We start from the raw sequence: 27451 nt of genomic DNA on the forward strand, positions 1-27451 counted from the left end.
TGAGGTTTTCCTCGGACTCGAGGGTGGATGGCTCTGCGGTGATCCCCCTCCCCATCCTCACTTGTTGGCTGCGGGAATCCAGCAGCAGAAGTGCCCGTCTCTGGTCGTTTGCCTGTCGTTCTCCTCCACGAGGAGAACCTTCTTGAGGGCAGGAAACCTGTTTATACTCACCCCAGGAGTCTTCAGGTCTTTTGAAGAAGCAGTTGAATAGTTAATTGAGGGATATAGAAAAACATTGCCTAATTTAAATGATAAAATCACCCACAGATGTAGGTAAATAAATGGTTTATATTGTAGTCGGCACAATATTTTCACCCGGATTTTAACTGTACTGCGATTTTCCGCATCTTTGCTAATTTAAAGTGTCCCCTTCCTCTCAGCATGTAATTTTCAACGTGTTCATCTGTAAAACTGTAACATACGTTTTTGGAAATGAGTTTGCTGCGTCCCAGGATATATGTGTTTGAAATATTTAGACATAGTGCCAAATTTCCCACCAGAGGAATTTTATGTTCTACACTCCCAACCCATAGTGACTGAAGTCCTCCTCCCCTCACTCTCCCCAATATGGTATGTTGCCAACTTTCGGGTCTTGTTAGGTATTAAAGGTAAAGAGACTGAGACAAAGTGGAAGTTATTTAAAGCTTTATTTTATGATAAGTATTAGAAGTTAGACTGATTGGTCAGGAGAACGAGACTGAGACAGGGTGAAAGTTATGCAAAGCTCTATTCTATGCCAAGCATTAGAAGTCAGACTGACCCGCTAGGGCCGTCTCGGAAGAGGGTGACCCCTCCCCATCTTACAGACTACCTTTTATAGAGCAAAAGTCTGGCCACACATAACTGGCCAATGAGATTGTAGTCATGTTAGGTCACACGCAGGTGGCCAATTGAATTACAATTTACCCTTTCGTAGCTGTTTGACCTAACCTATTACTCTGGTCAGAATTGGTGCTCAAGGTTGGCGCCCAAACGGCGGGGTTTACATTCTTTGGTGGTTAGGGAAAAAGTATGTGTGTTTCTTACTGATTGGATGTCTCCACCTGGCCCGACTCGTCCTTGTATTCTGGGCTCTGTTATCAAGAACTGGCCGACCTGGCCTTGTATTCTGGGCTCTGTTATTAGGAACTAGCTGACCATATTTTACTGGTTTCCCAGGCTTGCTTCTAAGTAAGTTCCTCTGGGGGGAAGGGGGCAGGGTCAGTTTAAGTTTTACTACACAAACAACAAAATGGCTTTTAATCAAGATGGAGTCGCTCTGGCTGAATAGGTCCTTACATTCCCCCCTTTTCTTTGGAGGTTAGTCAAATCTTTGACTTTTCAGCCAGTCTTTTGTTCCCTTATTATTTTCCCCTGAACAATTTTGACCCTTAAATCTTTAATGTAGTTGGAGGTGGAAGGTCTCATTTTCTGTAATTTCTTCTTGCTGAATAGGGGCGTAGAGTTGTCCCTACCTATTTGGGTCAACATTGATCAGTTGAGGAGTGTGTAGGGGAGTTACAAAAGACAGAGGCAGCTGAATCCAGTGCTGACAGTGAAGAAGTGTCTCTGTGCGTGGTCAGGATCATCTGTCGTTGTGAAGTCATTGCAGTAACGGAGTCTCAGCACCAAGTAGAAAACATTGAACAAGGCAAACATATTAAAATTAACAAGGCTATAAGAATGAGAAGCCTGAAAAGGAGATTTATCCATCCATTGCCAGTCTCCAGAATTAACTTTGTCAAGGTCTCTTTAAGAGTCTGGTTTATTATTTTTTTACTTATCTGGAGTTTTGGGGCCAGTAGGCACAGTGTAGTTTTCAATTAGTGCCCATGGCCTTGGCCAATGTTTGTGAGACTCAACTCACAAATGCAGGGCCATTGTCTGACCGGATCATGAGAGGTAATCCAAACCTAGGAATTATGTTTTGTAGCTTTTGGCTACCACTCCTATCTTTTTATGTTTGGCAGAAAAAGCCTCTACCCAGCCTGAAAAGGTATCCACAAAAACTAACATATACTTGTGTCCATATTTTCCCGGTTTCATCTCTGTAAAATTTATTTCCCCCCAAAATTCCGGTTCCTTACCTCTTTTTCTTTTCCCTCTTTCCATTTTAGTTCCTCCTCATTTACCGCCTGACATTGAGCACATCTATCAACTACATCCTGAGCCATACGCTCTAATTTAGAAACCTGGAACCGTTTGCCCATAAGCTCTTCAAGTTTTCGTGTCCCCAAATGAGTGCCCTGATCTAGTTGGCTTACTAATTTCTTCTAGTCTTCGAGGAAGAATTAACTTTCCTGTTTTAGTCTTAGCCCAATCCCCTTTATAATCTAATTTAGTCAATTTCTGTAAATATACTTGCATCCTTGACCAGGAGGGCCGTGGCAACAATTATGCAGAGGCAAGGGGGAACCCAGCCACTACTGGATCTGGTTTCTTGCTAAGATAGGCTACTAGCCTTCGCCAAGGCCCCAGAGTCTGAGTCAAAACTCCTTCAGTCACCCCTGCCTTTTCATCCACATACAAGTGGAAGGGTTTGGAAACATCTGGGATGGCCAGTGCTGGGGCACTCAGTACGGCTGTTTGTAATTCCCGAAATGCTCCTTCTGCCTCAGCTGTCCATTCTACCATAGTGAGTCCTCCCTTCGTCAGTTCACAGAGAGGTCAGGTAATCTCTGTGAACCGTGGTATCCACAGCCTGCAGTAGCCCACGGTCCCAAGAAATTCCCTCGTGGAGATCAAAGCCTAGATAAGTGGCATGGCTCTGACAGAGCTGTGCTTTCTTTGCTGACACCCGATACCCTTTTTCCTGCGGAGTCTGGAAGAGAGCTCTCGTTCCCGCAAGCATGACCCATAGTCCTCAGCGGCTATTTCCATTATTCCCACTAACTCAGTCAGATTCTTCCTTTTAAATCCTTCAATTTTTTTGATGTTTCCTCCTTATATCTGAGGCTGACTGACTAGCAAAAGTAAGATCGTCTAAACAAGCTGTGGTGCACCTTCTCTGAAGTTTATCTCAAGTTGCCTAGCTTAGGTAAACAAACATTTAAAGACAATAAAATTTAGAATTTAACATCCATAAAGGTGTGTTACTGAGCATAATTTTTCTCTAAAATAATCCTCATTTTCAGAGATAGCCAAATCAGGACCAATGTATTTGAAAAAGAGTTCCAGTTTTAATAAACTTGGCCTAATTATTTACATAAGCTCAGCAAGAACAATGAGTGATCATATAGGTTTTTTAGAATCTGTTTTGCTGGAATTTTTATAAGTAATCTCTAGGTTGAACTTTTAGTAGCCTCTCCAGGCCAGAAGCCAAGCCACGTACTTGCCGTCAGACATGCCTGCAATACCTGTCGACTTGGGCGAATTCTTCTTCCTGAGGTTCCCAAAGTATCCTGCCAGGAAGTGACATTCTTTACTCACCTGGTGAGGCTGCTGGGAACTCTGTAAGCACGGTATCAGGCCAACAGTTCCAAGGGGCTTTATGGCTCCAGGTTTCATAAAGTCAACCTTAGCTCCTTGAAGCTGTCTGGTCATATCTGAGTCTTTTAAAAATATGACATTCCAGTCAAAGCCTTGGTAAAATAACCAGTGTTTCAATAGTGTCCTGTTACAAGGAGAACAGATTCTTATTGAACTTATGCAAATGACTGATTGCCACGGAGGAAAGAATACTTACTGAGACCTTTGATTTTCAGAGGGTTCAGACAGAGAGAAAAGTTGAATGTTTTGATTTGTTTACAAATGAATATTTTTCCATTCCTCTAAGTTACACATAACTTAAGAAAAAGTTTTCCTAGTCTGGAAGAGCAAACATTAGAGAATCAGTAATTGTTTAAAATGAGAAAAAACATCAAGAGACACAACATTATAATCTTTTAGTTCGTTTAGTTTCATGTTACTAATTCTGGTTTAGTTTGAATGCAGGTTTTACTCCTGGAAATTTTTACCCATTTCAGTCCCAGGATTTTTAACTTATTAAATACCTGTATTTGTCCTGAAAGTTTTTTTATATGAATCTCCTTTAAGACAAAACTTATTTTATAGGAGAATAAAACAAAACATAGAAACTGGGTTTTCTCTGGGCAGGCAAAGAGAAAACTATTTACATTTTCTTTTTAACAGCAGATTAATTAATCCAGGAAAACTTTGTACTCGAGTGGATCACCAATATAGATTTGCCATGACACAAGTCTTTAGTCTTTCTTTCTTAAATACTATGCCTCATTTGAACAGAAACATTTTACAGGAAAAGATTCATTAGTCTTTTCTCTCCTCTTGTGAATAAATTCACCAAAACTGATCTAATATGGTCAAATTTTCAACATATTTCATTGTATCCTTTCAAACTTATAAACCAAGGCAAATATAAGTCACTTCCCCCAAGGCTTCCACGACTTACTTCAGACCCTCAAGTTTATCTCCTTTCATGTTCTGGTGCAGCCAGATATTTTCATTTTAAGACAAAACTACTCATTCTTTTAGGCCCTCTTTTTTGTGTGTGTACAGTTAATCTTAGTCCATCCTGACCATACCTAAAATTCCTTTCTGAAGATTTCCCTTCACGAACCTTCCACAACTTGCTTTTGCATCCAGGTTTTGTCCCAAGTAATTTCTTCCAAACAACCAACTCATTTAGGACAAAATTACCTTCTTTTACCTTCAACAAAATGTATTCTCATTCCCTAAATCTTTCTTACATTTCTCCTACTTTCCTACATACAGGGTTGCTTTTCTCACTTCCATCAGCCTTACAGTTAGCAGAATTTTGTGCTCTTAGAAACATCTTAATCTCCAGTGAAGACTAAATATAAGCCAATTGTGAACTGTTACAACAAAATTCTTTAGAAGGCAAATTATGAAACAGTTAAGCATAAAACATGTTTATTCTTAGTTTCTTTGCAGTAAGAAGTCAAAGGCACAAACCTATATCAAGTACTCAGTGCTTTAGCATTTTATCCCATTTGGTTAAGACCTAGATGTCCATAATTTAATTCCACTTGTCATCCAAAACTTTAAACTTTCAGGTTACTAAAAACTTTGAAAGCTACTTTAACAATTACCCATTAAAACTTTGAGACAGACAATTAACCATCAGTTCAGTCATCTTTTGCTAACAGATTTTAACAAATAACATGAGGTTATCTGACCTTCAGTAAACCTTGACAGAATAAAAGCTTTATATTTACTGCTGTAACTTCAAAGACATGTCTATCTTAATTAAACCAACAAACTTAACTTAGTTTAAATACTGATTTACGTTCCACCTGGGCCCATTCCACTTTGAATGTTTACCTGAGACACGGGTGGGGAGGTCCGGAGTGGGGGGTGTTGGGTCCAGGGGTGCTCTTCTTGCTCCTTGACAGAGAAGGAGCTGTGGTGCAGGAAGCACCAAGGAGGTCTAGAGGCCAATCATGCAGGCCGCACTCACGTTGGTGCAGAAACAGGAGAAGGGGAAACAGAGGAAACAAGGTGCCGCCAGGAGGCAGAGAAAGGCTTCCCAGTTCTAGAGCTCATCAGCCCCAACAGAGGAGCAGACACCATGCTCTCCCACCAGCAAGAGGGGAGGGGTTAAGCAGTCCACGTCAGGCCAGAGAAGACAGGGAACTTCCCCGAAACAAAGGGAGTTTCAGTAGCTGCTTGGGAATATTCCTTGCGGTCTCTGTCTCAAGTTAGACCAACCCCAGTTGGCTCCATTTATAGCCATTAACACAAGAATGAGTAGGGGAGAAGCCCCACATCTATTATGAGGAACAGAGAGATGAAAGTCAGAGTCCCCTTACTCTCCGCTAGCGCCATTTCTTCAAACACAATAAACAGCACAACAGACAATAAGAAGACAAGACAAAGACAACCGCAGACCCAGTGGCCCTCACGGGGCCATCCAACATTAAAGGATGGCCATTCAGACATGCAGAAAGTCCGAAACTTTCCCTTTCGTACGTCCATGCTCAGGTTATGAGTTCTTTCCCTAACATCCGAGAAGTGGTCAATCATCAGAAACAGAGGGGTTTTCTGTGTCTGTCCCATCATGTCCTCAGTCCACAACAAGACAAATTCACTTACGACAATTAACAAGAACACACTCACAAAGACAAATGATCTGGCACGGCCGCGAAGACAGAACTGAAAGGAATTTAAGGGAGAATCTGATTGCAACGGCAGCCGGCTCTCCTCACAGATGAGGACCTTGTCCTCCAGGCGGGGGTAAGGGATGCCTCTTCCAAAAATCCCCATAAACTTAACAACCAGCACAACAGACAAAATTCCCATACATTTAACAAACAGCACAACTGACAACAAAAACAAGGCGCCTGACCGCCTATGGGGACTCGAAACTCCTGGCTGCCTTGGGGGACCATGAACCCCCTGGTGACCGCTTAGGGGGACTCGAACCCCCTGAAACAGCAGGGGACTCGAACCCCCGGTGACCGCCTAGGGGGACTCTAACCCCCTGGCGATCCATCAGTGGAGGGATGGGGCATCCCCGCATCCACTCCAGCCCTGGGGGGCAATACTGCGTCCAGTTTCTCCCTGGTGGGCCATACCCCTGGAGCTCCACAACCAGACAGACAGACAGACAGGATCTTACCTCCGGAGGCTTTTCCTGGAAATTCTGATGTTGGCTCAGTTCTCTGTTCATTTAGTGGGTGAAGTGATATTACAGTACAATTTAATTTCCATTTCCCTTATTACAACAGAATACCTCTTACATTTATAAAAAATATATAAAATTGCTTTTAATTCATCTGAACTTTGTTTTCTTGTTTGTGTTTTGTTTTGTTTTGTTTTTGAGCTGAGAGCAATATTTGAAGATTGGAAGTATGATCTCTGGGCAGCTTCAAGTGCTTGTTGTGAATGAAGAATTCTGGGCCTCACTCTTGAGCTATTAAATTATGACCTCAGGGACTGTGCTTTCGAATCTGTGATTTAATAAAGCATTCAGGTGTTTCTTCTGTTGACCTTAAAGCCTTGTACCTGGCTTAGGTATCTACATGTTACATCTAACCACCCAGAATTCTATTTCTGTAAATGTTCAGCCCAGGAAAGCTGCCCCTGTCTTCAGTCTTCCCAGCTACATCTCTTCTATTTTGTACAGATTGTAAAAGCTGTTTTCATATCCTCAGATAATCGGCTACCATTAATTCCTTCACTCTACTCTGGATATACCTACTGTACCTAGCTGATTGCCTCCTCAAATTCTGAGTTAGTTCTCTTCTCTGGAAAAGACATTTTCCCAGGATGTGTCTGTAAGTTCTTTGAAGGAACCATCAAAGAAAAATTGTAGTATATAGAGTTAAAGAGGCTTACATTAAGACTATTGCTATACAAGACAGAGCTTGAACTCAACTTGGAATACAACTGGTGCAGCTAGGGACGTACAGCCAACGGGCAGGGGAAGAGAGCCACTGGATGGAAAATTGCTAAAAAAAAAACCAAAAACACACACAAAAAAACCTCGATTAAATATTTAGTGGAGTAGAAGGGACTTGATTTGGTATCAAGGGTAGGGGTTTCCCACCTAAATTGGCGGCAGACTCTTGCCCAAACTGGACCCAATGGGGTTCTTTATTACACTGGGCTTGACAGGCCAAGGACAGAGCCTTGCTCAGAAGAAGGCTCAGAAGAGCCTCACTTGTTTGGTGGAGGAGGGAGTCCTTGTCAACACCCTCAGAGAGTCCCCCAGCTTCATAAAGGCACAGGAGAGCCACGGAGCATGTGGGGAACCAGCAGAAGTATACGTGTGCCCTCCCAGCCCCGTTCGTGTCGGGCTGGTTCTGCCTCCCTATGGCACCTGGTCCATGGCCTTCTCCCCAGGCTTGGGTCCCTCGGGTGCAGACACCCCTCTACCCAGGCCTTTTCCATTACCTTAATTTAGAGGATTGGAATAAAGTCTGAATTCGTGGATTTGAGCGAAGACAAGTGGGTCCTTGATGGCGAATATGATCATAATGATTATATCATTAGATTCTCTTTCAATATTTAAGCCGTATTTCTTCCTTCTGCTACTGTCCCTTCACAAAGTTTCAGGAGGGCAGCTGGAAGTCTACTTGTGGTACTGAGTTGGGTTTGGTGTGGACGTCAGTGCTGCGTGGCTGAGAGAACCACGGGCCAGAGGTCAGCTGGTTGGAGGAAAGACTGCAGGTGCAGGCTTTCCAGATGGGGAAGGCCTCAGGCCATTTCCGAAGAGAGCAGACGCTTTGGGGGAGGCCTCATCGCACTAGCATCAAGGAGGTGGGAAGAAGGCAGGACTGCACCTGCTGTGGCAACAGCCCGATCAGAAGAGGTTACTTCCCTTTGCAATTGCCATCGTCACAGGCCATGTGAGTGGAGGTACCATCAAGCTCCCCCAGTGGGAACCCGAAGAATCTGTTTTCATACACTTAGTAGCCTTAGTTTGTTACTTAATTTCTGTGTAATCAGTGGTAATTAATAATAGGAGCTAATAAATATTTGTAGTCTAATGAATTACTGGAATTGGGGAGAGTGGGACTTGACTTTCTGTTATGAGAACATTAAAATGTTGAAGTAAAAGGAATCTGAAAAAGATCACTGGATTTAAAGGCTGTGATTCATGTGTACAAAACACAGATACCTGTCTTTTCCTTTTTTTTTTTTTTTAATATCTATCTCTTCCTAATTTAGCTCCTGTCCTGTTGGAAGGAAATCTTTCCTTCCTGTGGCCTGTTTCTCATCATTCTAAAGGTAAATGAGTGTACAGACTTCCTAGGTTTGATCTTTACATCCAACTCTATCCTGTCTACACAGTGAGAATAATGTCCCTCGAGCACATTTTTGTCCCCGAGTCTCAGCTTTGGTGGTTCAGTTGTTGGTGTGAAGACACCCCACCCTGCGCTGCCTATGTTGGACGGGGGCACCAGTCAGGGAGCATCATGCCACCTCCAGGCTGCCCTCCAGGAATTTGGGATGGGTGGTGGGAATGAGGAGGAAGGAGAGAGGACAGATGAGTGGTTCTTGTTGCAAGAGTGAGAAATGCCTTGGGCATGGGGCTTGGCGCCTCTGCCTCTGTGCAGGGCAGACTGAGAGCTCCAGGGGACACCTACGAACCTGGAGATGTTGAAGATGCTGCTTGCCCCAGGAAGGTGAACTTTTGAAAATGGAATTTAATTCCCGGGTTCTTTTGTTGATTCTCATTGGGAAGTTGAACGTTGCTGCACGTTCAGATGTCCCATGTACTATAAAGTGTAAGATGTGCTTCCTGAGAGGTGGCATCAAGCCAGACTCAACCCAGCTTGAGGGTTCCAAGTCCAGGGTGCTGGCCGCTACTCCACGGGCTGATGGGAAAGGTGAACACATCTATCCACAGCCGTGGTTAAGTATCTCCTTGGAATAAATGCAGTAACTCCAACCCAGAGGTGAGTCGGGCTTCCCTGGGAACAAGCTGATAATGAAATCTGATGCTGTGTTGTCGCTGAAGAGGCAATGAGTGAAACAGAACTCAAGGCATTTGGGGCACTCTCCAGCCCACTTCTGCTGCTATCCCGACTTTGTGAGGTCTGCAGCCCAGGCACCTTAGAGAGCCCTTGTTTAAGAAAAAGAATACAGTTACCAACGCAATTAGATACAACCACTCTAAGGCTTATACAATATATCTGAGGATACAGTGCAGTAGAAAGAGGGGGCAGTCTTAACTAATTTCCATTATAATATACCTTGGCCCTTCTATAAAAGCGTTTCATCCAGGGCTACCCCTTCCTGGGTCTTGCAAAGGGCCTGTGCAAGTGAGGGGTCATGATAAATACTTCTCTGAGGGGCTGTTTGGCAATATCTTTCAGAGTGATCTCCCTCAACAATTTTTCTTTATGTACAAAAAAATTAAAAATATTTAAGAATGTTCATTGTAGTATTTGGCAATATCAGAGATCTGAAAATGTGCTCATTCACTTAATGGAAATACTAGCCAGATACTAAAAAGCCTGGGCTAGAGGTGGGTACCCACATGTTGGCTTGGCAGTTTGGGGAGAGGATTTGCTTTAAATCAAAACCCAGCAATTTCTCAATTGTAATATATAGCATGAGGTATTTTTTATAAGTTTTAATTTGTGAGTTTATGTATTCATTTTATAAATAGATTTGAGGAATATATACCAAACTCAGTATGAATTTTTCTGAGAAATGGAATTGGAGGATAGAGGAGCTTTTCATTTTTTGCTGTGTTCACCTTTTCAATATATTTTTTGTTGTTGTTGTTGTTTACAGGTGTGTATCACCTTAGGTTAAAAAAAAAGATTTTATTTATTTATTTGACAGAGAGAGACACACACAGAGAGGGAACACAAGTAGGGGGGAGCAGGAGAGGGAGAAGCAGGCTTTCCACCCAGCAGGGAGCCTGGCATAGGCCTGGATCCCACTACCCTGGGATCATGATCTGAGCCGAAGGCAGCTGCTTAACGACTGAGCCGCCCAGGAGCCTAGAAACGGAATTGGGGGATAAAGGAGCTTTTCATTTTTTGCCATGTTCACCTTTTCGATATATTTTTTCTTATTTTGTTTACAAGTGTATATCACTGTAGATATTAAAAGTGAAAAACTACCAAAAAATTAACACCCTTCGGTAGAGGATTTAGAAGTCTTGTTTACTCCATGTTGACCGCGTACTGCGCTCAGCGCGGGTGTGATCATAAGGATACAGAAAATGAAAGGGATAGAAGATGGAACCCATTACTGCAAAGATGAGCAGTTGGCTAGGGGGAAACCACGAAAGACAAATGCAACACGTTAACAGTGCCTAGGAAACTGGGGAGGCTCCTTTGAAGATCCGATGATGCTTCCAGGGCACAGAAGCAAAAATCTTATATACAATTTCACTGGGTTTAGGGACTCACTCAAGTCCATTAACATAAGCTAAGGGCAAGAATTTTTAATTTAGAGATTTCCAAAAGAAATGTCCTGATTCTTCAAAGCCTCTTGAATTAGAAATGCCAACATGAGTCATCGGAGGGGACCAAGCAGAAGGAAAGAATGGAGAGGGGGAGTCATCCAGCCATTCAGCAAACCCTCCTCGGGGCTGTATTGTTCACTGAGGCTGATAACCAGGCCGGGCCGGCTGGATGGGGAAGAGGAAGAGGAATCAGGACCGGCACCGCGGAGCTGCGGGGGCTCCCAGGCCTCCGCGCCGGGCGCCCGCCCAGCCCTTCCCGGCTGCGCCCCGCCTCTCCAGGCCCGCCGTCGCGTGCACCTGCCGCCGCCGTGGCTGCGGAGCGCGCGGCCCCAGGGAGCACGCGGCGGGCGGGAGGTCTCCGCGCTCCCGGGAAGGGATTCGCCATCGCCGGGGGAAGCGCCCCCGCTGCGGGTCGGCCGCCTCCCCGCCGGTGAGATGGAGCGACGACACCAGATGTTTCAGCTCCTTCTCCAGCTTGGCTGGCGGCGCCTGCGGAGGGAGGCGGGGCGCAACCCGCAAACTGGCCGCAGTGGCGTGCGCCGCAGCGCTGCCCTCGCCCCAGCTTCCGCTGCGCAGGAAACCCAGAGCCGCCTGGAGCGCGGGGGTCGCGCGGCGGAGGGCGGGGCCGCCGGCTCTCCCGAGCGCTCGCTCCGGGGCGCGGCGGCCAGCGGCGACGACCACCGAGAGCTCGCACCGCCCGGAGTCCTAGAGCGGACCGGAAGTGCGCGCCGGCCGGCGGGGTCGTGCGGGCGGCGGCGGGCGCGTCCGGGAGCCCGCGGGCGGGGAGGCTGGCCCTGGGCCCGCGCTTCTCGGAGGCGGGAGCCGCGGCTGCGGGGAGAGCGCGGGTGTGCGAGCGGCCGCCGGGTTCGGCTCCGGAGCGCCTTGCCGGGGCGCAGGCGTCATGAGGCCAGCAGTGGCCGCGGGCCCGTCGGGTTTCGGCGTGTTCGCCCCCGGGGCCCGCAGCGCGCCGTCGGGTGCTCGCCGCTTCCGGTCCGCGTGGGGCCGAGCCTCCCGCCGCAGGGACTCGCTCCGGTGACTGCCCAGCGCTGTCACGGACACGAGTCCTCGCGCTCCGCGGCCGCCGTCGGCCTGTGTTCACGGAAACGTGCCGGACGGAGCGCGGGGGCGGCGCGCACCTGCCGGGACCCCGGGTGCGGTGAGACCCGGGTGCGCACCGGTGAGACCTGGGTGCGGTGAGACCCCGGTGCGGTGAGCTGCGCGCTGCGCTGCGGGCTCTCGGGATGGCCACGGCCTCCGGGGTTCTCCCGGCCCTGGCTGGCTGGGCTGCGGGGGAGCGTGGGGAGATTATCAGAGTGAAGGTTAAAGAGGAGGACCACGTTTGGGATCAGGAGTCCTGCTTGCACAAGAATGTGTCTCTCACCCGGGAGCTCTGCCGCCTGCGCTTCCGGCAGTTCTGCTACCAGGAGACCCCGGGGCCCCGCGAGGCGCTGAGCCGGCTGCGGGAGCTCTGCCGCCAGTGGCTGCGGCCCGAGACGCACAGCAAGGAGCAGATCGTGGAGCTGCTGGTGCTGGAGCAGTTCCTGACCATCCTGCCCGAGGAGCTGCAGGCCTGGGTGCGGGAGCAGCAGCCGGAGAGCGGGGAGCAGGCGGTGGCCGCGCTGGAGGACCTGGAGAGGGAGCTGGATGAGCCTCGACAGCAGGTGAGAGATGGCAGGGCCCCAGCTTCCCTGGAGAGTTTGAGTGTGCGGGTCCAAGGGGGAGTCGCGTGGTCGGCGTCACGCAGATGGGTGCATTATCCGTGGATCACTGGTGCCGAGGAATACATTGGCCCTCGTGGATAACAGTGTCGATGTAAGTGATAGCTGATCCAGATACGCAGGTGATGTAACCACACAGGAACCCTGATCTATTGCTTACCAGTAAGCAATGTATTTTATTTAGTGACTGTGAGCTTTAATCTCTTATGGTGAGCTCTTGTGGTGCCCACACCCTAGCTGTATATGAAAACAAAGCAGTAAAAGAACGGGAGGAATACCCTTTAGGAGAGACAAGTAGAGAAGCAGCCAAATGTAATAGAATTGTCCAGAAACGGTGAATGAGGAGATTTGGGTTCCATAGTAGGCCCTGTCACGTTGGACCTGTCACATCTTCTCTGGGCTTCAGTGTGTTCATCCGTACAACAGAGAGACTCACGGCGTCATTTTCTAGATACTTCCTAGTACGTGGAGTAGTTGGCATGCGAAGTGTGTTGAACCCAGCGTTTGGTCTTTCCCCATCACACTAGAGGTTATTTCTAAGAGAGTATGCCTTCCTTTTAGGACCGTAATCGTCAACCATTATGGGTATTGCCAGACCCTCGGACGTGTCTCTAGTGATACGGTCCATGCACTGATCTGAGCCCTTGGAAGGTGAGCATTTCATGTACACAGTCGGAAGCGCTACAGCACGCTTCTCGGAAATGCAAAGCTTTCATACGAGACCGACCCATGGGAACGGGAGTCCATGTCATGAAGACGTGCTGACTTGCACACGAATTTTACCAGCAAGTACATGTTTTGGGCCGCCGGGTAAGAGCACCTGAGGATAGTGGAATGCAGCCCATTGTGAAGGCCAACAGCACCGTGCCCAGGGCCCACTCACCTCCACACCCTTCCTCTGGGCTCTCACAGCCGCACTCTCGGTTTTGGAAATGCTTATTTGCATGGTTCCCTCCTGTCTTCGTGCATTTTTTGTTAAACTTTTTTGTGTTCCAGAAAATGAGCAAGCACGGGGGTTTACAGGTGCCTCAGGGGCATGCTGGTGATAAAATTTCTGCTAGTGACCATAACGGAAGAAAAGCTTAACCGCAGGAAAGCTCAAAATTATAAAGCGCTTTGAAAAAAGAGGGAAAAACCTGTGACATTGACCGTGCATGCAGGTGGCATAAAGGAGTCAGAGGCAGTGCTGGGAAGATAAGGAGAGTCACCTCCCAGGAACCGGGCCAGTGCTACAGCGTTTGCTAGAATGAGCGTGAGGAAATGGAAGACAGGAGCACCTGTCAGGTGTGTGGATTGAGTACCAGACACAGAAGCAGTCAGAGGCAGCCTTTTCTCAGAACAAAGAGAAGGCCTTAGCAGTTTATGAAGACCTTAAGAAAAGACCTTAAAAAAGGCTGGAACTCCTGCAGAAGTAAGTGCCTTCATCTGGAAGAAGCAGTGTCTGTTCCATGACTTCAAGAACCGCCATGCCTTCCGCCATGTTAAGCTCTCGGTGAGGCTGTGAGTGCATGTGTAAAAGTGTAGACGGTTCCCCAGTGTTAAGAAAGTTGACTGATGAGGAAGGCTGTACCTGGGATCAGATTTTTAATTTTGATGAAACCAGTCTCTATTGGAAGTGGATTCCCTCGAGAGCCTGTATCCTGAAGGAAGAAACACACTCTCAAGGGCTGAAGGCCACAGAGATCATCTGGTGTGATGTTGGGTTCTAATCCTGGTGGGGCTGTAAAGCTGAAGCTGGTTGTGAGCACACTGCCCACGCACGAGCTTTGAAAGGAGTCGCAAAGACGAGCCTACTGTAGCTTTAGCAAGAGAGGCTGCCTGACAGCGTAGATACTTACTGGTTTTCTAGGTGATGTTTTTGTAGATGGTTTAAAAAAGTAACTACAGGGGCGCCTGGCTGGCTCAGTGTAGGTTAAAGCCTCTGCCTTCGGCTCAGGTCATGATCCCGGGTCCTGGGATCGAGCCCTGCTTTGGGCTTTCTATTCAGCCGGAGGCCTGCTTCCTCCTCTCTCTCTGCCTGTCTCTCTGCCTATTTGTGATTTCTGTCTGTCAAATAAACAAATAAAATCTTAAAAAAATTAAAAAATTAAAAAGTAACTTCAGGAGGAAAAAAAATTATGTTTCAAAATTCTTTCGATTCAGGAAATTATAAGCCATCCAAGCCATCTTCCAACAAATCCTGAGCTTTCTTCAAATATTAAAATTCTCTTTTCCCTTCTTAATACAACTTTGGTACTCCAGCCCCTTGATCAGGGTGTGAGCTCAGCCTTTAAGGCTTATTGCTTAAGGAGAATATTCAAGATGTTTCTTGCACCTACAAGGTGGTGAAATGCATACACAGTTTTTGCATTCTGGAATCAGTTCAACATTAAACTTGCCCTTGAGATTATTGGAGAGGTTTAGAACGACATCACAAAAACCTGCTTATTTGCCGGGTAACATGAAGTTCTCCCTGATTCAGTTCGTGAGTCCAGAGGCCGTGAGCCTTCTCAAGAGCTGTGAGCTCCCAAGAGCTCTCCCAAAGCGAAGCACAGCTGTGTCGCTCTGTCGGAGGCCGCTCATCTGATGAGTGGGCGGTGAAGGTCCGAGGAGCTGCGGTAGTCCCGCACAGAAGCCCTTGTCCTCTGGGGGCTGCTGCGCTTGGTCACTGGGGCACAGAAGGGAGGTGTGGAAGAAGTCGTTTGTGGCTCCCTCCCTTTCTGCTTCCGGCGATGGAGCGGGCGTGGCAGCGGGCCAAGGACAATGCGGATCACACGGGCTTCGCGCTTCTGTGCAAGCTCCGATTTGGAGCCATAGGAGCTGTGGTTTATGAACGACAGAAAATGTTTAAGCAGCACAGACTGGGTATCTGCTTGTCAGTCAGTGCCCGAGACGTGAAAACAAGGCGATGAGCCAGGACGGTTTCTGTGTATCTTCTGAAGTCAGCACATTTCTTGGCAAACGAGCAAAGGCTTCCCCGGTTGGACTTCCGAAGGCGGTGTCTCTGCCCCTGCTGCACCCTGTCCCGGCACCTCTTTCCCACACCGTAGCTTCCCCTTCGTAGGGTAAAGTCCTGCAGGAAATGTAGCCATTCTTTACAATGTCTTTTCGACTATGTTTTTAATGCTTTTCTTTTTACTAGAATTGCTTTAGTTTTACGGGCGCTCTGGTGACAAAGTTGTCTAGATGTTCAGTGGTCTGTCCTGCAACTTTATTTTCTCCATAAACCTTGTTATTTTCTGTGCAGCTTTGCAGAACGCATGTTTTCTCATGAGTTCACATATTCTGCGGTAGATACCTGTCTAAGCACTCTCTTACCTGTATCCTACCTATCTTCTCCCTTTGTTTCAAATAAGCAATATTGGTTTTTCCTGTAAGATGGCCTGTTACTGTAGAATTCTCCTTTTTTCGCTTTGTTGAAAAATGTAGCCATGGTAGGCCTTGGTGCTCGGTCAGTTCTCGGTAATGTTCACATTTGGTAGATTTTCATATGATTCAGGATTATAGGTATCTCCCTAGTCTTACAGAATATTACGTTTGCATACATGTTTCTCATTTTTCTTGTTCCTGTGTGATTTCTGGAGGAAGGGGGAAATGTCATCGTTGCAGGCATGTTTGGCTGCCCACTGGACACAGGTGTCCCTGCTTCAGAATGTTTCTCTCTGCCCCACTTGACGCCACTTGATTTTACAAAACCTGCATTAGTACAGGAATGGCTCCTTTTCATAAAAATGAAAATCCTCTTTGGATTTCTTCTGGTGAGAAAACAGGAACGAATGCAGTCCTTTCACAGGCGAAGCGGCCCTGGGTGAGCTGAGGAAGCGGGGAGACTGCTGTGTGCCATTTTGCTTACCGTACTTTCCATAGGATCGCTCTGCTCTCCTACGGGGGGCACCTGTGTCTGTCCTCCCCTCTGCCCTCCTTAAGACACGGTGATTCTGCCTATGGCAGCAGGTGTCCCTTCCTAAATGCTTTTCTGGGTTTCCTTGTACTTGAGTTGGCTGTGCTGCTTAGCTCTGGTTGGGCGGGGGGGAGCGGAGGGCAGGGAATAGGCATGTTTTCTGGGAGTTTCTAGGAAGTCTTTTATTTTTCTTATAAAATGCGGCAGATGTGTTCAGTTCTGTGTTTTCCCACTTCTGTTTTAAACATAAATGTGGCATCTGGAGCCATCTCAGAAACTTCTTTTTTCAGTTGATAAATTTTGAGAGACTAGGATGACAATATTAGAAACAAAAGTGTTTCTATTCATGGAGATTGCTGATGAATATAAAGTTGTAATCTGTACATTTTAAAGCATAACATCTCACTAGCTGATGTCTGAATGTTGGAATGGACTCTTTTTCCTTTTCTATTTTTAAAAATTGTAACAGCATTTAGCATAGGAAATGATGAGATGCCACTAATATCTAGTAAAGTGAATGTAATGTTATATAAAAATGTTATATGTATATTTACACCGTAGCGTTGAAAATCTCAGCACAAGGTCAGACGTCCGTGAAAACATCTGTTCCACACAGTAAGATCTCCCGGCCTTAACGTTTTCCCTCTGCCAGATCCAGACTGCATGTAGAAATCTCATACCTGAGCGTATGATGTCCTGCAAATCAGTAAGCAAGAGGACACGTTACCCCAATAAAAACATCAACAAAAGACTCAAACATGCACTGTACAAAAAAAAGATAACTAGCCAGTAAAACTGTAAAGCAATGACTCAATCTTACTAATCAGAAAAATGCAAATTAAAACAACGTGTGGTACCACTTTATTTCAACCAGCATGGATTAAAAGTGCTGACATGACCAAATTTTGGTAAGGACGTTGAGCCACTTTCTGAATGCTTATGTCCTGGTAGGACAAGTTGTTTTGGCCACTTTGGAAATACCTACCGTGTCTAACCGTGCTCTGATCTAACAAACCTAGTCCCAGGTATGTGTCTACAAGAGACACTTCTGAAGACATGTAAAATAATGCTCGTAGCAGCATTATTATAATTGCCAGAGACTCTGAACAACTGAAATGACTACTAGAAATGGGACGGGGGCACGTAGTTACAGTGTGTTTGTACCGTCGGATACTGTACAACAGTGAAAATAAATGGACAACCAAGTTCTAAAGTGTGGATGCGTTTCACAAACATGATGTTGAACAAAGAAGCCGACAAAAATAAATGCACGTTGTATGATTTTGTTTCTATAAAGTGCAAAAAGCAAAATGCCTCTGTGGGGATCTGTGTCAGAGTGGGACTTACTTTGGGGGGAGAGGGTGTGGCACAGGGAGCCTTCTGAGAGGCTGATCGTGTTCTAGGTGGTTTACTTCGTGGTAGATCATCGAGCTCTATGCTTACGAGCTCTGTGTTTTCCTAAGCATATAATACTCCAACTAAAAACCGTATTAATTACGAGGTGGCTGAGCAGCCGACCCTTGACCTCCGGGTGCTGAGATCGAGCCCCACGTGGGCCCCGCGCGGAGCGTGCAGGCTGCCGGAGAGTCTCTCTCCCTCTGCCTCTCCCCCCATCACATGCGCGCATGCTCTTTTCTCTGAAATAAATCTTTAAAAATTGTATTAATTAAAAGATTTTTATCCCACCGTGATGTTTCCTGTATGATGGTCTAGGGTATTTGACTAAATGCACATTTTTAGTTTCATGGGTCATGTGAATGAGGAATTCTTTTTGTAAAGGGAAGACCTGGGGAGGGAAATGTTCAGAATTAACTGAGTTTGCAAATGCCCCCCCAAAGGAGGAGCTGGCTTTTCCTTGGGTTTTGCCAGTGAGATGCAGAGCGTGGGTAACACGCCGGGTATACGGCAGAGTGCGGATTGGTGAGGTCCCCACATGGGGTTCTGTACCGATAGAGCGGATGTTGTTTTTGTTTTGGCCTCAAGAACATTTGGCGAGGCAGCCTGTGGACGCTTGTGTTGATCGCACTGGGGCTTCCGCAAGGCCGTTGTGCAAGAAAGCAGGCTTGGCAGGAACATGCGGTGGCCAGGCCGCCCCTGCTGGAAGGAGCCCACCCAGAGAGGCCGAGCGGCGTGTTTTGTGTTCTTGTCACTGTGAGGTCTATTAGGTAAATACAAACGAGAGTTTCTCTGCTTAGGGAGATGACAACTTACTTTTCTTTTCTTTTTTTTTTAAGTAACTTTCATTCTTGCTCTGTTTTATTTTTTTAAATAAAATTTAAAGATTTAAATTAAAATTTAAAGACTTTTATTTATTTGTGAGAGAGAGAGCGAGCGAGCGCACACATGCACAAGCAGGGGAACAGCAGGCAGAGGGAGAAGCAGGCTCCCCGCTGAGCAGGGAGCCTATGTGGGGCTCTATCCCAGGCCCCTGGGATCATGACCTGAGCTGAAGGCAGACGCTTAACTGACTGAGCCCCCAAGATGTCCCCAAAAATGGCTTCTTATGGGAGTGGGGGTGGAGTAGAATAGGAGCAAGACTTCTCTGAATATATATTTTGATTTTTTCCATAGCATGTAAATGTTTTAAATATTTAAAAAGCAATGTTACATTCAAAATGATTAAACAAACACAGAAACAGATACACTCAACTGTGTATCAAATTAATAACTAACAGCAAAACAGTAACTCAGGGGACTTGAGCACCATGTTCTGATTATGTGCTCTTAGTGCAGTACTGTGTGTGGGCACAGAAAGCCCCAGAGTGATTTTGTAGGGATGTCATTGGGAGTCTTCTACAACACAAAGCACTGTAATTCTGAAACTTCTGTGCTTATTATAGGTCACAGTAAATGAGTAGATGCAAACAGTGGATTGAACGGGGTGGTGTTCAGGAAGGAGGTGTACAGGAAGGAGATGTTAAAATGGAGTATGGAAAGCTGAAGTGCGGTGTTGAAATGGGATTGAATTCATGATAACCTACAAATGCCCTTACCAGCTCTGTCCGTGGCAGGGCCGGGACGGGGTGGTGCACCGGAACAGTGATCCCCGCTGCTGCTCAGCCTGTTACCAGCACTGTCGCTCGGAAATGAATCGAGCCTCCTTGGGGAGATAGTTGAAACTAGATCAGGACCGGGGAAATGCCATGTGGTCTGTGTGTGTGTTGTTCTGGAAAGCACAGATGTGCTGAAAACAGGAGTGGGGTCCTGTGCCAAGGATGCAGGACCCTGATGATCGGGACGTGGGGAGCTGAGTGGGAGACAGTTTAAGGTAGAGGCGAGTGAGGATGCAGTGGGCTACAAAGTAAGTCTGCACGGATGTTTAAGATGAGAGACTGGGCGCCTGGGAGGCTCTGTCGGGTAAGCGTCAGACGCGTGCTTTTGGCCCAGGTCATGACTGATGAGACGAAGCCCCCCCGCTCCCCCGCAGGCTCTGCGCTGAGCATGGAGCCTGCCAAAGCTTCTCTCCCTCCCTCTCCCCTGCCCCATGCAGTGCGCACGTCTGCTTTCCTTCCCTGACACAGAGAGAGAGAGAGATAGACAGAAACCTCTTTATAGAAGATTGCTGGCTAGTAAATGTAGAAGGAATTGTAAAGGCAGGCAGTCACCATTTTGCAACCCCCAGGATAAAAATGGACCAGAATTATCAGTGAATGCTAAAACCATTGAGGAATAGCTATTTACGTAGTTCTACACTATGACCCCGCAGCTGACTTACTAATTACAGTGGGAAACGTGAATGGATAGAGCTGGAGGCCACTACCTGAGCTAAGTGACCAAGGTCAGCATTATCCATAATGCAGTAACTCGACAGTGTGTGCCCATGACACGCCACAGCAGCACACAGCACTTAGCTAGTATTCTTCCAGAAATCACTCACCAGAGTCCACGTGCGAAGGAAGAGTAAGACAGATCCCTAATATGGAGATTCTGTAACATAACTGGCTCTGACTTTTCAAAAATTGAATGTCATAAAAAGGCAGGAAACTATTTTAGATTAAAAGAACCAAAAGATAGAATAACCAAAAACAATATATAAATATTGTTTCACAGAGTTAAAAAAACCATAAAATATGTTTTGGGGACAGTTAGGGAAATTTAATTACAAACCATATATGAGATGATTAGTGTAAGGAGAAGATAATGTTTTCTTTTTCACCCAACCCAGTGATCTAAAATAAGTGGCTTCTTTCCCCATCCATACACTGGGGTAGTGTTTTCCACATTTATTCTAAAACAACTGGCAGATTCCTTTTTGGGTTGAATAGCTCATTAGTAACTCTTAGGTAACTTGCATAGCCTCACCTCAAATATTTATTTTTAATTGCACACACTGAAATCCACTTACAGCTTTCTTTTAATTATCACGATTTAGGGAGGATTTCTTTCATGTTTTTCTGTTGTTATCCCCCATCAGAAACCGCAGGGATGAGTAGCAACTTCTGTCCAGTGGGGATAGTTGCTGTTGTATAGCTCTGGCTTTGTCAGTCCCAGAATTTTTCTCTCTTCTTGTTCCCTCTTGGATTCCTCTTAAGAATCCAGTGAAGACTTTTTTCTTCTTATGTTCTATTTCAGTAGAAGAATGTTCTGAGGTTTGTGCAATGATCACATATATTAATTTCCAGATGTACCTGTTTGTCCTCAGGTCCCACAGCACACAGATGGGCCAGAAATTCCTGTGGAGGAAATGACTCCTATGGAGACCGTGAAGGAGTCCTTCGGTGCCCAGCTCCAGCGTGTGGAAGACGGAATGGAATGTGACTCTCCAGAGCCACACCAGTCACTGCAGGACAGTGGTGAGGGACTCCCTACTCAGTGGGGAGTCTGCTTCTCTCTCTGCCCCTCCCCCGGCTCACGTGCTCTCTCTCTCTCTCTCTCTCTCTTTTTCTCCCATTCAAATAAATAAATAAATCTTTAAAAAATCCATTGCTGTATTGCTGAGCCTTTTCTAGCCAGAAAAAAAAAAAGGTTTTTTTTTGTTAGTAAATAAATAACATCAATTTACTTCTTATTTTACATAAAACAGTGCTTTACTTCAAGGCTAATCCCAGGTACTGCTCTAGAAAATCACATCGTGGCTTTCTGCTCTTTACTCTGTCACAACTTTTTGTTCCTGGCAGGGGTTCCTCATTTACCTTCTGTTCCTTCAAGGCTGGACTCTAACCAAAACCGTATTCCCCCAACTTTTGTGCTCGTAGCCTCTCTTTCTACCCCAAACTCTAGTGGCTACTTGGGCAGTATATATATTTCAAATTATATTCCCAAATATTCTAATTGGTTTTTTCTTTATATTGTAGGGTCATTCTTGTGGCTTTCCATGATGTCTCAAAGCATGGGTGATGATAACCCCAGTAGTTTAGACACTAATGAACCAGAAATTGAACCAGAAAACATGAGAGAGAAGTTCTTCAGAAGCTTAGCAGTGTTACTGGAAAACAAAAGTAATAATACCAAGATATTTTCTAAAGCAAAGTACTGTCAGTTAATAAGGGAAGTGAAAGAGGCAAAAGCGAAGGCAAGAAAGGAATCTGTAGACTATCGTCGCTTAGCTAGGTTTGATGTGATCCTCGTGCAAGGAAATGAGAAGCTGATTGAGGCTACAAATGGGGAAACAGACAAAGTGCGGTATTACTTACATAGCGAGGAGTTATTTGACATTCTGCATGATACCCATCTCAGCATTGGACATGGCGGGCGTACCCGCATGGAGAAAGAGTTACAAGCAAAATACAGGAACATCACAAAGGAAGTTATAATGCTATACCTGACACTCTGTGGAGCATGCCAACAGAAAAATGTGAAACTCAAGAAAGTTCTAACATCAAAGCCAATGAAGGAAGTGAATTCGAGATGCCAAGTGGATCTTATAGACATGCAGTTGAATCCCGATGGGGAGTATAAATTTATTATGCATTATCAAGACCTTCGTACAAAGTTGAGTTTCTTGCGGTCACTAAAATCTAAAAAGCCTAAGGAAGTTGCACATGCCCTTTTAGATATTTTTACAATTATTGGAGCACCCAGTGTCCTACAGTCTGACAATGGGAGGGAATTTTCAAGCCAGGTTGTCCGTGAACTCAGTAATATTTGGCCAGAATTAAAAATTGTCCATGGGAAGCCTCTACCTTGTCAAAGCCAAAGTTCTGTGAATCAAACTAATGAGGATATTCAAACTAGGATTATCTCCTGGATGCAAACTCACCAATCATCACACTGGGCTGAATTTTTGTGGTTCATTCAGATGACCCAGAATCAGCCCTATCACCGAGGCATGCAGCAGACTCCACCTGAAGGCACCTGGGGCTCTGAAGCTAAACTAGGCCTGTGTCATTCCCAGTTACCCGAAGACCTTCCTGCTAGCCTGAGTCCAGAAAACGGATCAGAACAAAGTGCAGCAGGAGCACAGTGTGAAGAGAACATGGAGACTGGCATGGACAGCAGTGACCTTGAAGACCATCTTTCTATTCCTCCCACCGGGGCCGTGAAGAAGCCTCCTGAAAACAGACTAAGATTCATACCCTGTGTGGTGTGTGAGAAGGAATGCTCGGGTGCTCATAGTTGCGTATCGTGTGATGGAAACGTCCGTGCGGTGTGTGGAGTGCCCCGGCAGCAAGACCCCGAGGACTGTCATCACAGAATGACGTGCAGCCTCTGCTACGAGACCACAACAATGAAAAGGAAGCATGACGAGGCCCAGAGAAGTTTGACTGGTCAGCCTTTCAAAATGCTGAAGCCGTCAGAGACGCCATTTCCCTCAGACGACGTAGGAGATTGGGTAAGAGTCCGAGCATCTGCTGCAGATCAGGGCGGGGAAGAGCTTTGTTACTGCCCACGTGCTCGCAGGGGAGGGTGTTTGGGCGTGCCGGAGACGCTGAAGCACAGTGGCCGGCTTGATTTTGTTTTCTCCACAGAGAAAACCCCATTACTGTTAATGCGCCACCCCCACCAACAGTTTTTCGCAGGTTGGAAGTTATAACCTTGAATCCTGCTTGGTATGTTGTCTGGGGTTATGACAGTATCTCTTCTACTCCTTTCTGGTGTCAGGCATTTCCTGGGGGGTGGGGTGGGAAAGCTAAGGGTGCGTTTCTCCAGGAGGATGAATGTGGGAAAAGCGGGACTTAACGTTACTTTGTTGTAATTGCCTGTGAGTTTGGGTGGGGAGGTAAGCTAGGAAAGGGCTTCTCAGGGCAAGTGAAGAAGTATTTAGGGGGAGGGATGATCAGTTTGATAGTGAGGTATCTCATATGAGACATGAGATTGTGAGATGTTTGTGTTGAGAAAAGCTGTTTACAGATTTAAATGGAGCGCATGAGATAAGGCCAAAGAGATGTGTTTGAAATCAGCAGGTTTTATAAAGTAGAGTTACTGTGTGTGGAGTTTAGAGTTTCCAAATATGGAGGCTACCCATGATTTGGGTCAGTGGTGCCTGGAGTGTGATCTTCAGACCAACTCTGGTCTGCAGACAGTTTCTACTAGTTTACAGAGTGGTAAGTACATTAAGGAGGAGTTAGAACAATTTGACATTGCTGTAGCACCCCGGCATGTGATTCCTGAAGTCGTGATTTTGAATAGAACACGGGTGGGTTTGGGGGTCACTGACCTGTTGGGGCCAGTCCTCATGCTGGGAGGTACACAAGGTCAGGCACAGTGACAGCATGTGATGTCTGATGGCCAGTCTGTCTGCTGTCACTCGGAAACATGTAAACCTTTATTTACCTTCGTAACTTAATTTTAAAACCATTTTTAAGTTTTTAATCAAGCCTAGTTTTTAATCTGTAGTTTGTTACCAGAAAAAGGAGGAAAGTAAAATTTGTATTATTTATTTTTAATCCTAATTTGCAGATGGCGAAACAAGCCTCACTAGACTTTTTTGTCAAGAAAAAACATACCTTTTCTGAATATAGCAGCCGTACTAAGAGAAATGGTAACAATGGAAGTCGCCCAGAGCAGGGGAAAACCAGAAGAGTTCACACAGGTTTTACTCGGAAGTATGACCCCTCGTATATTGAGTTCGGGTTTGTAGCCGTAATCGATGGCGCAGTGCTGAAGCCGCAGTGCATTATATGTGGAGACATCCTGGCCAATGAAGCCATGAAACCATCGAAGCTGAAGCGGCACTTGTATTCAAAACATAAAGAGATAAGTTCGCAACCGAGAGAATTCTTTGAGAGAAAGAGCAGTGAATTAAAAAGCCAGCCAAAGCCGGTGCTGAATGTTTCTCACATAAACATCAGTGCTCTGCGGGCGTCCTACAAGGTGGCGCTCCCGGTCGCCAAGTCTAAGACGCCGTACACGATCGCGGAGACGCTGGTGAAAGACTGCATCAGAGAAGTCTGCCTGGAGATGCTGGGTGAGTCCGCAGCCAAGAAGGTGGCCCAGGTGCCGCTTTCCAACGACACCATAGCCCGGCGCATTCAGGAGCTGGCGAGCGACATGGAGGACCAACTTGTAGAGCAAATAAAAGCAGCAAAGTACTTTTCGTTGCAGCTTGATGAATGCAGAGACGTTGCTAACATGGTCATTCTTCTGGTGTATGTGCGGTTCGAACATGATGATGACATAAAGGAAGAATTCTTCTTTTCAGCCTCTTTACCGACAAACACGACTAGCGCGGAGCTGTATGAAGCTGTGAAGAATTACGTTGTCAACAAGTGTGGTCTGGAGTTCAGGTTTTGTGTGGGAGTGTGTTCTGATGGCGCGGCGTCCATGACAGGAACGCGTTCTGAAGTGGTGACCCAGATCAAGGAGCTGGCCCCAGAGTGCAAAATAACACATTGCTTCATTCATCGAGAAAGTCTGGCCATGAGAAAGGTGTCCGCGGAGCTAAACAGTGTGCTCACTGACACGGTAAAAATCGTGAATTATGTCAAGTCTAACGCGTTCAATTCCAGACTGTTCTCTTTGTTGTGCGACAACATGGAGGCTGACCACACGCAGCTGTTGCTGCACGCCGAGATGCGCTGGTTGTCTCGGGGAAAGGTTCTGTCGAGAATGTTTGAAATACGAAATGAACTCCTAGTGTTTCTGCAAAGCAGGAAGCCAGTTTGGTCCCAGCTTTTCAGAGATGTGAATTGGACAGCCGGACTTGCTTATTTATCTGATATATTCAGTATTTTTAATGATCTTAACGTTTCCATGCAAGGGAAGAATGCAACCTGTTTTTCAATGGCTGATAAGATTGAAGGACAAAAACAGAAATTAGAAGCCTGGAAAAACAGAGTTTCTGCAGATTGCTATGACATGTTTCATAATTTAACAACAGTGATCCAGGAAGCAGGTAATGACCTTGATGTTGTCCATCTGCGGAAAGTTATCAGTGAACATCTTACGAATCTGTTGGATTGTTTGGAATTGTATTTTCCTTCAAAAGAAGATCCACGTGTGGGAAACTCGTGGGTCCAAAACCCATTTCTTCCGCCAAAAGATAATTTAGATTTAACTGTAACCCTGCAGGATAACTTGTTGAAGCTGGCTGCTGATGAAGGATTGAAAACGAATTTTGAAAATACAGCATCGCTTGCTTCATTTTGGATAAAAGTTAAAAATGAGTATCCTGAACTAGCTGAGGTTGCTTTAAAATCCCTCCTTCTGTTCCCCTCAACATCCCTCTGCGAGACTGGGTTCTCCACTCTAAGCGTTATTAAAACAAAACACAGGAACAGTTTAAATATCCATTATCCCCTGAGAGTAGCGTTGTCATCAATCCAGCCGAGGTTAGACAAATTAACAAGCAAGAAGCAAGCTCACTTATCCCATTAAGAACTTGAGTTGTCCAGGCAGAGCACGCACTTACACATCGCGGAACAGGAAAGGCTACGATTAAAATAACAGTTCTCTGTGTATATTGTCTATATGTACACTTTCAGTTAAATGTATAGTTTTTATAATTTTTTTATTCTTTCTTATATTTGTTATATTTATTAAAATGTAACTTTAAATCTCTTGCTTCTTCTATTAAAAAATTTGGTCCTGTCTTTCGTATGCCTTTGTCACTGTTGTGTTTCCTCAGGGTATTCAGATTGTAGGACGGCTTCAGGCTGGCAGTGATTTCTTGGAGATGGTGTCTCAGCCTACTGACGGGAAGGGAACTCGGGGCTGGAATCAGACTCGGAATGCCAGGGTCGGGGCGGGGGGCGGGCTTGTGCAGCTGGTCCTGGGGGAAGCTGACGTGAAGGTTCCTCCGTAGGTGTGTGCTTAGACAGTGTGGCTGAGGTGGGGAAGCACTCCCTTGTCATGGTGTCATGGCTTTGGACTCCACGTTGGTTAGTTCCGATTTCGTCACAGTTGGGGAGCGGGCCATAGTGAGGAGCTGAGGTTGGGTACAGCTCTCTAGACTTTGCTTGAGCCGATCGCTGTAAGGTTTTGTGGGACAAAGCCATGTACTGGCTTTGATGTAATAACTTTTACCACGTGGAGATGATTCTGGATATGCCACACACCTGCACTCGCTCAGAAAGTGGAATTGCTTTCCCTCTACCTTTCATTTTTTAGGAATATTTGTCTTTCCTCCATTTCTTCCTCCGCGTGTCTAATTGTCTTACTGTACATTTTTTTCTTCAGTGTCTTCACTGAGCTATAGTTTACATGAAAACGTGAATTTGACGACTGGTGATGCTGTAAGTCAGATGTGAGACATTTTTCTGCCCGTTGTCTGCTGGTTCAGCAGTGAGTTCCCATACTGTGGACACATGTGTGCGTATTCCCATGCGCACGTGTGACTTTGGTGTTTGTCCCATTTATCAGGACGGGCGTGTTGTTCTAAAATTGTATTTATAGTTATTGATGTGTAGCAGGATGTCGTGTTTACTTTTCCTCTTTCGCAAAAGATGGCAATGAGAGGGGCCAGAGATGGGTCAAGGAGATTCTGAGTACCCCCTATTCCAAAGAACGGTTGGCATGCTTTGACCCAGAAGCCTCCTGCCTTTCACGCAGCAGAGCACACAGACACACCTCCCAGTGTCAGAAGCC

General features: G+C 46.0%; 1 protein-coding gene across 1 annotated transcript; it reads left to right on the plus strand.

The window, feature by feature from the left end:
- The first annotated feature begins 12129 nt into the window (after positions 1–12129).
- LOC111138599 (zinc finger BED-type containing 9) lies at positions 12130–26449 on the plus strand. The gene is made up of 4 exons (XM_022490614.1): positions 12130–12549; positions 21129–21279; positions 21781–23258; positions 24326–26449. The coding sequence occupies exons 1-4, from the start codon at positions 12130–12132 to the stop codon at positions 26240–26242; spliced, it is 3966 nt and encodes a 1321-aa protein (XP_022346322.1). The 3' UTR covers positions 26243–26449.
- Positions 26450–27451: the final 1002 nt, after the last annotated feature.

This window comes from Enhydra lutris, unplaced genomic scaffold (assembly GCF_002288905.1).
Source record: "Enhydra lutris kenyoni isolate GAN:26980312 unplaced genomic scaffold, ASM228890v2 scaffoldscaffold93, whole genome shotgun sequence".
Lineage (NCBI taxonomy): Eukaryota > Metazoa > Chordata > Mammalia > Carnivora > Mustelidae > Enhydra > Enhydra lutris.

What these genes read in the sequence shown, in the direction of transcription:
- LOC111138599 (XM_022490614.1), top strand. Translation starts at nt 12,130, where the DNA reads ATGGCCACGGCCTCCGGGGTTCTCCCGGCCCTGGCTGGCTGGGCTGCG. An exon ending in TGGATGAGCCTCGACAGCAG is followed by an intron (nt 12,550 to 21,128) that starts GTGAGAGATGGC and finishes GTTTGTCCTCAG; the next exon opens with GTCCCACAGCACACAGATGG. An exon ending in CAGACGACGTAGGAGATTGG is followed by an intron (nt 23,259 to 24,325) that starts GTAAGAGTCCGA and finishes CCTAATTTGCAG; the next exon opens with ATGGCGAAACAAGCCTCACT.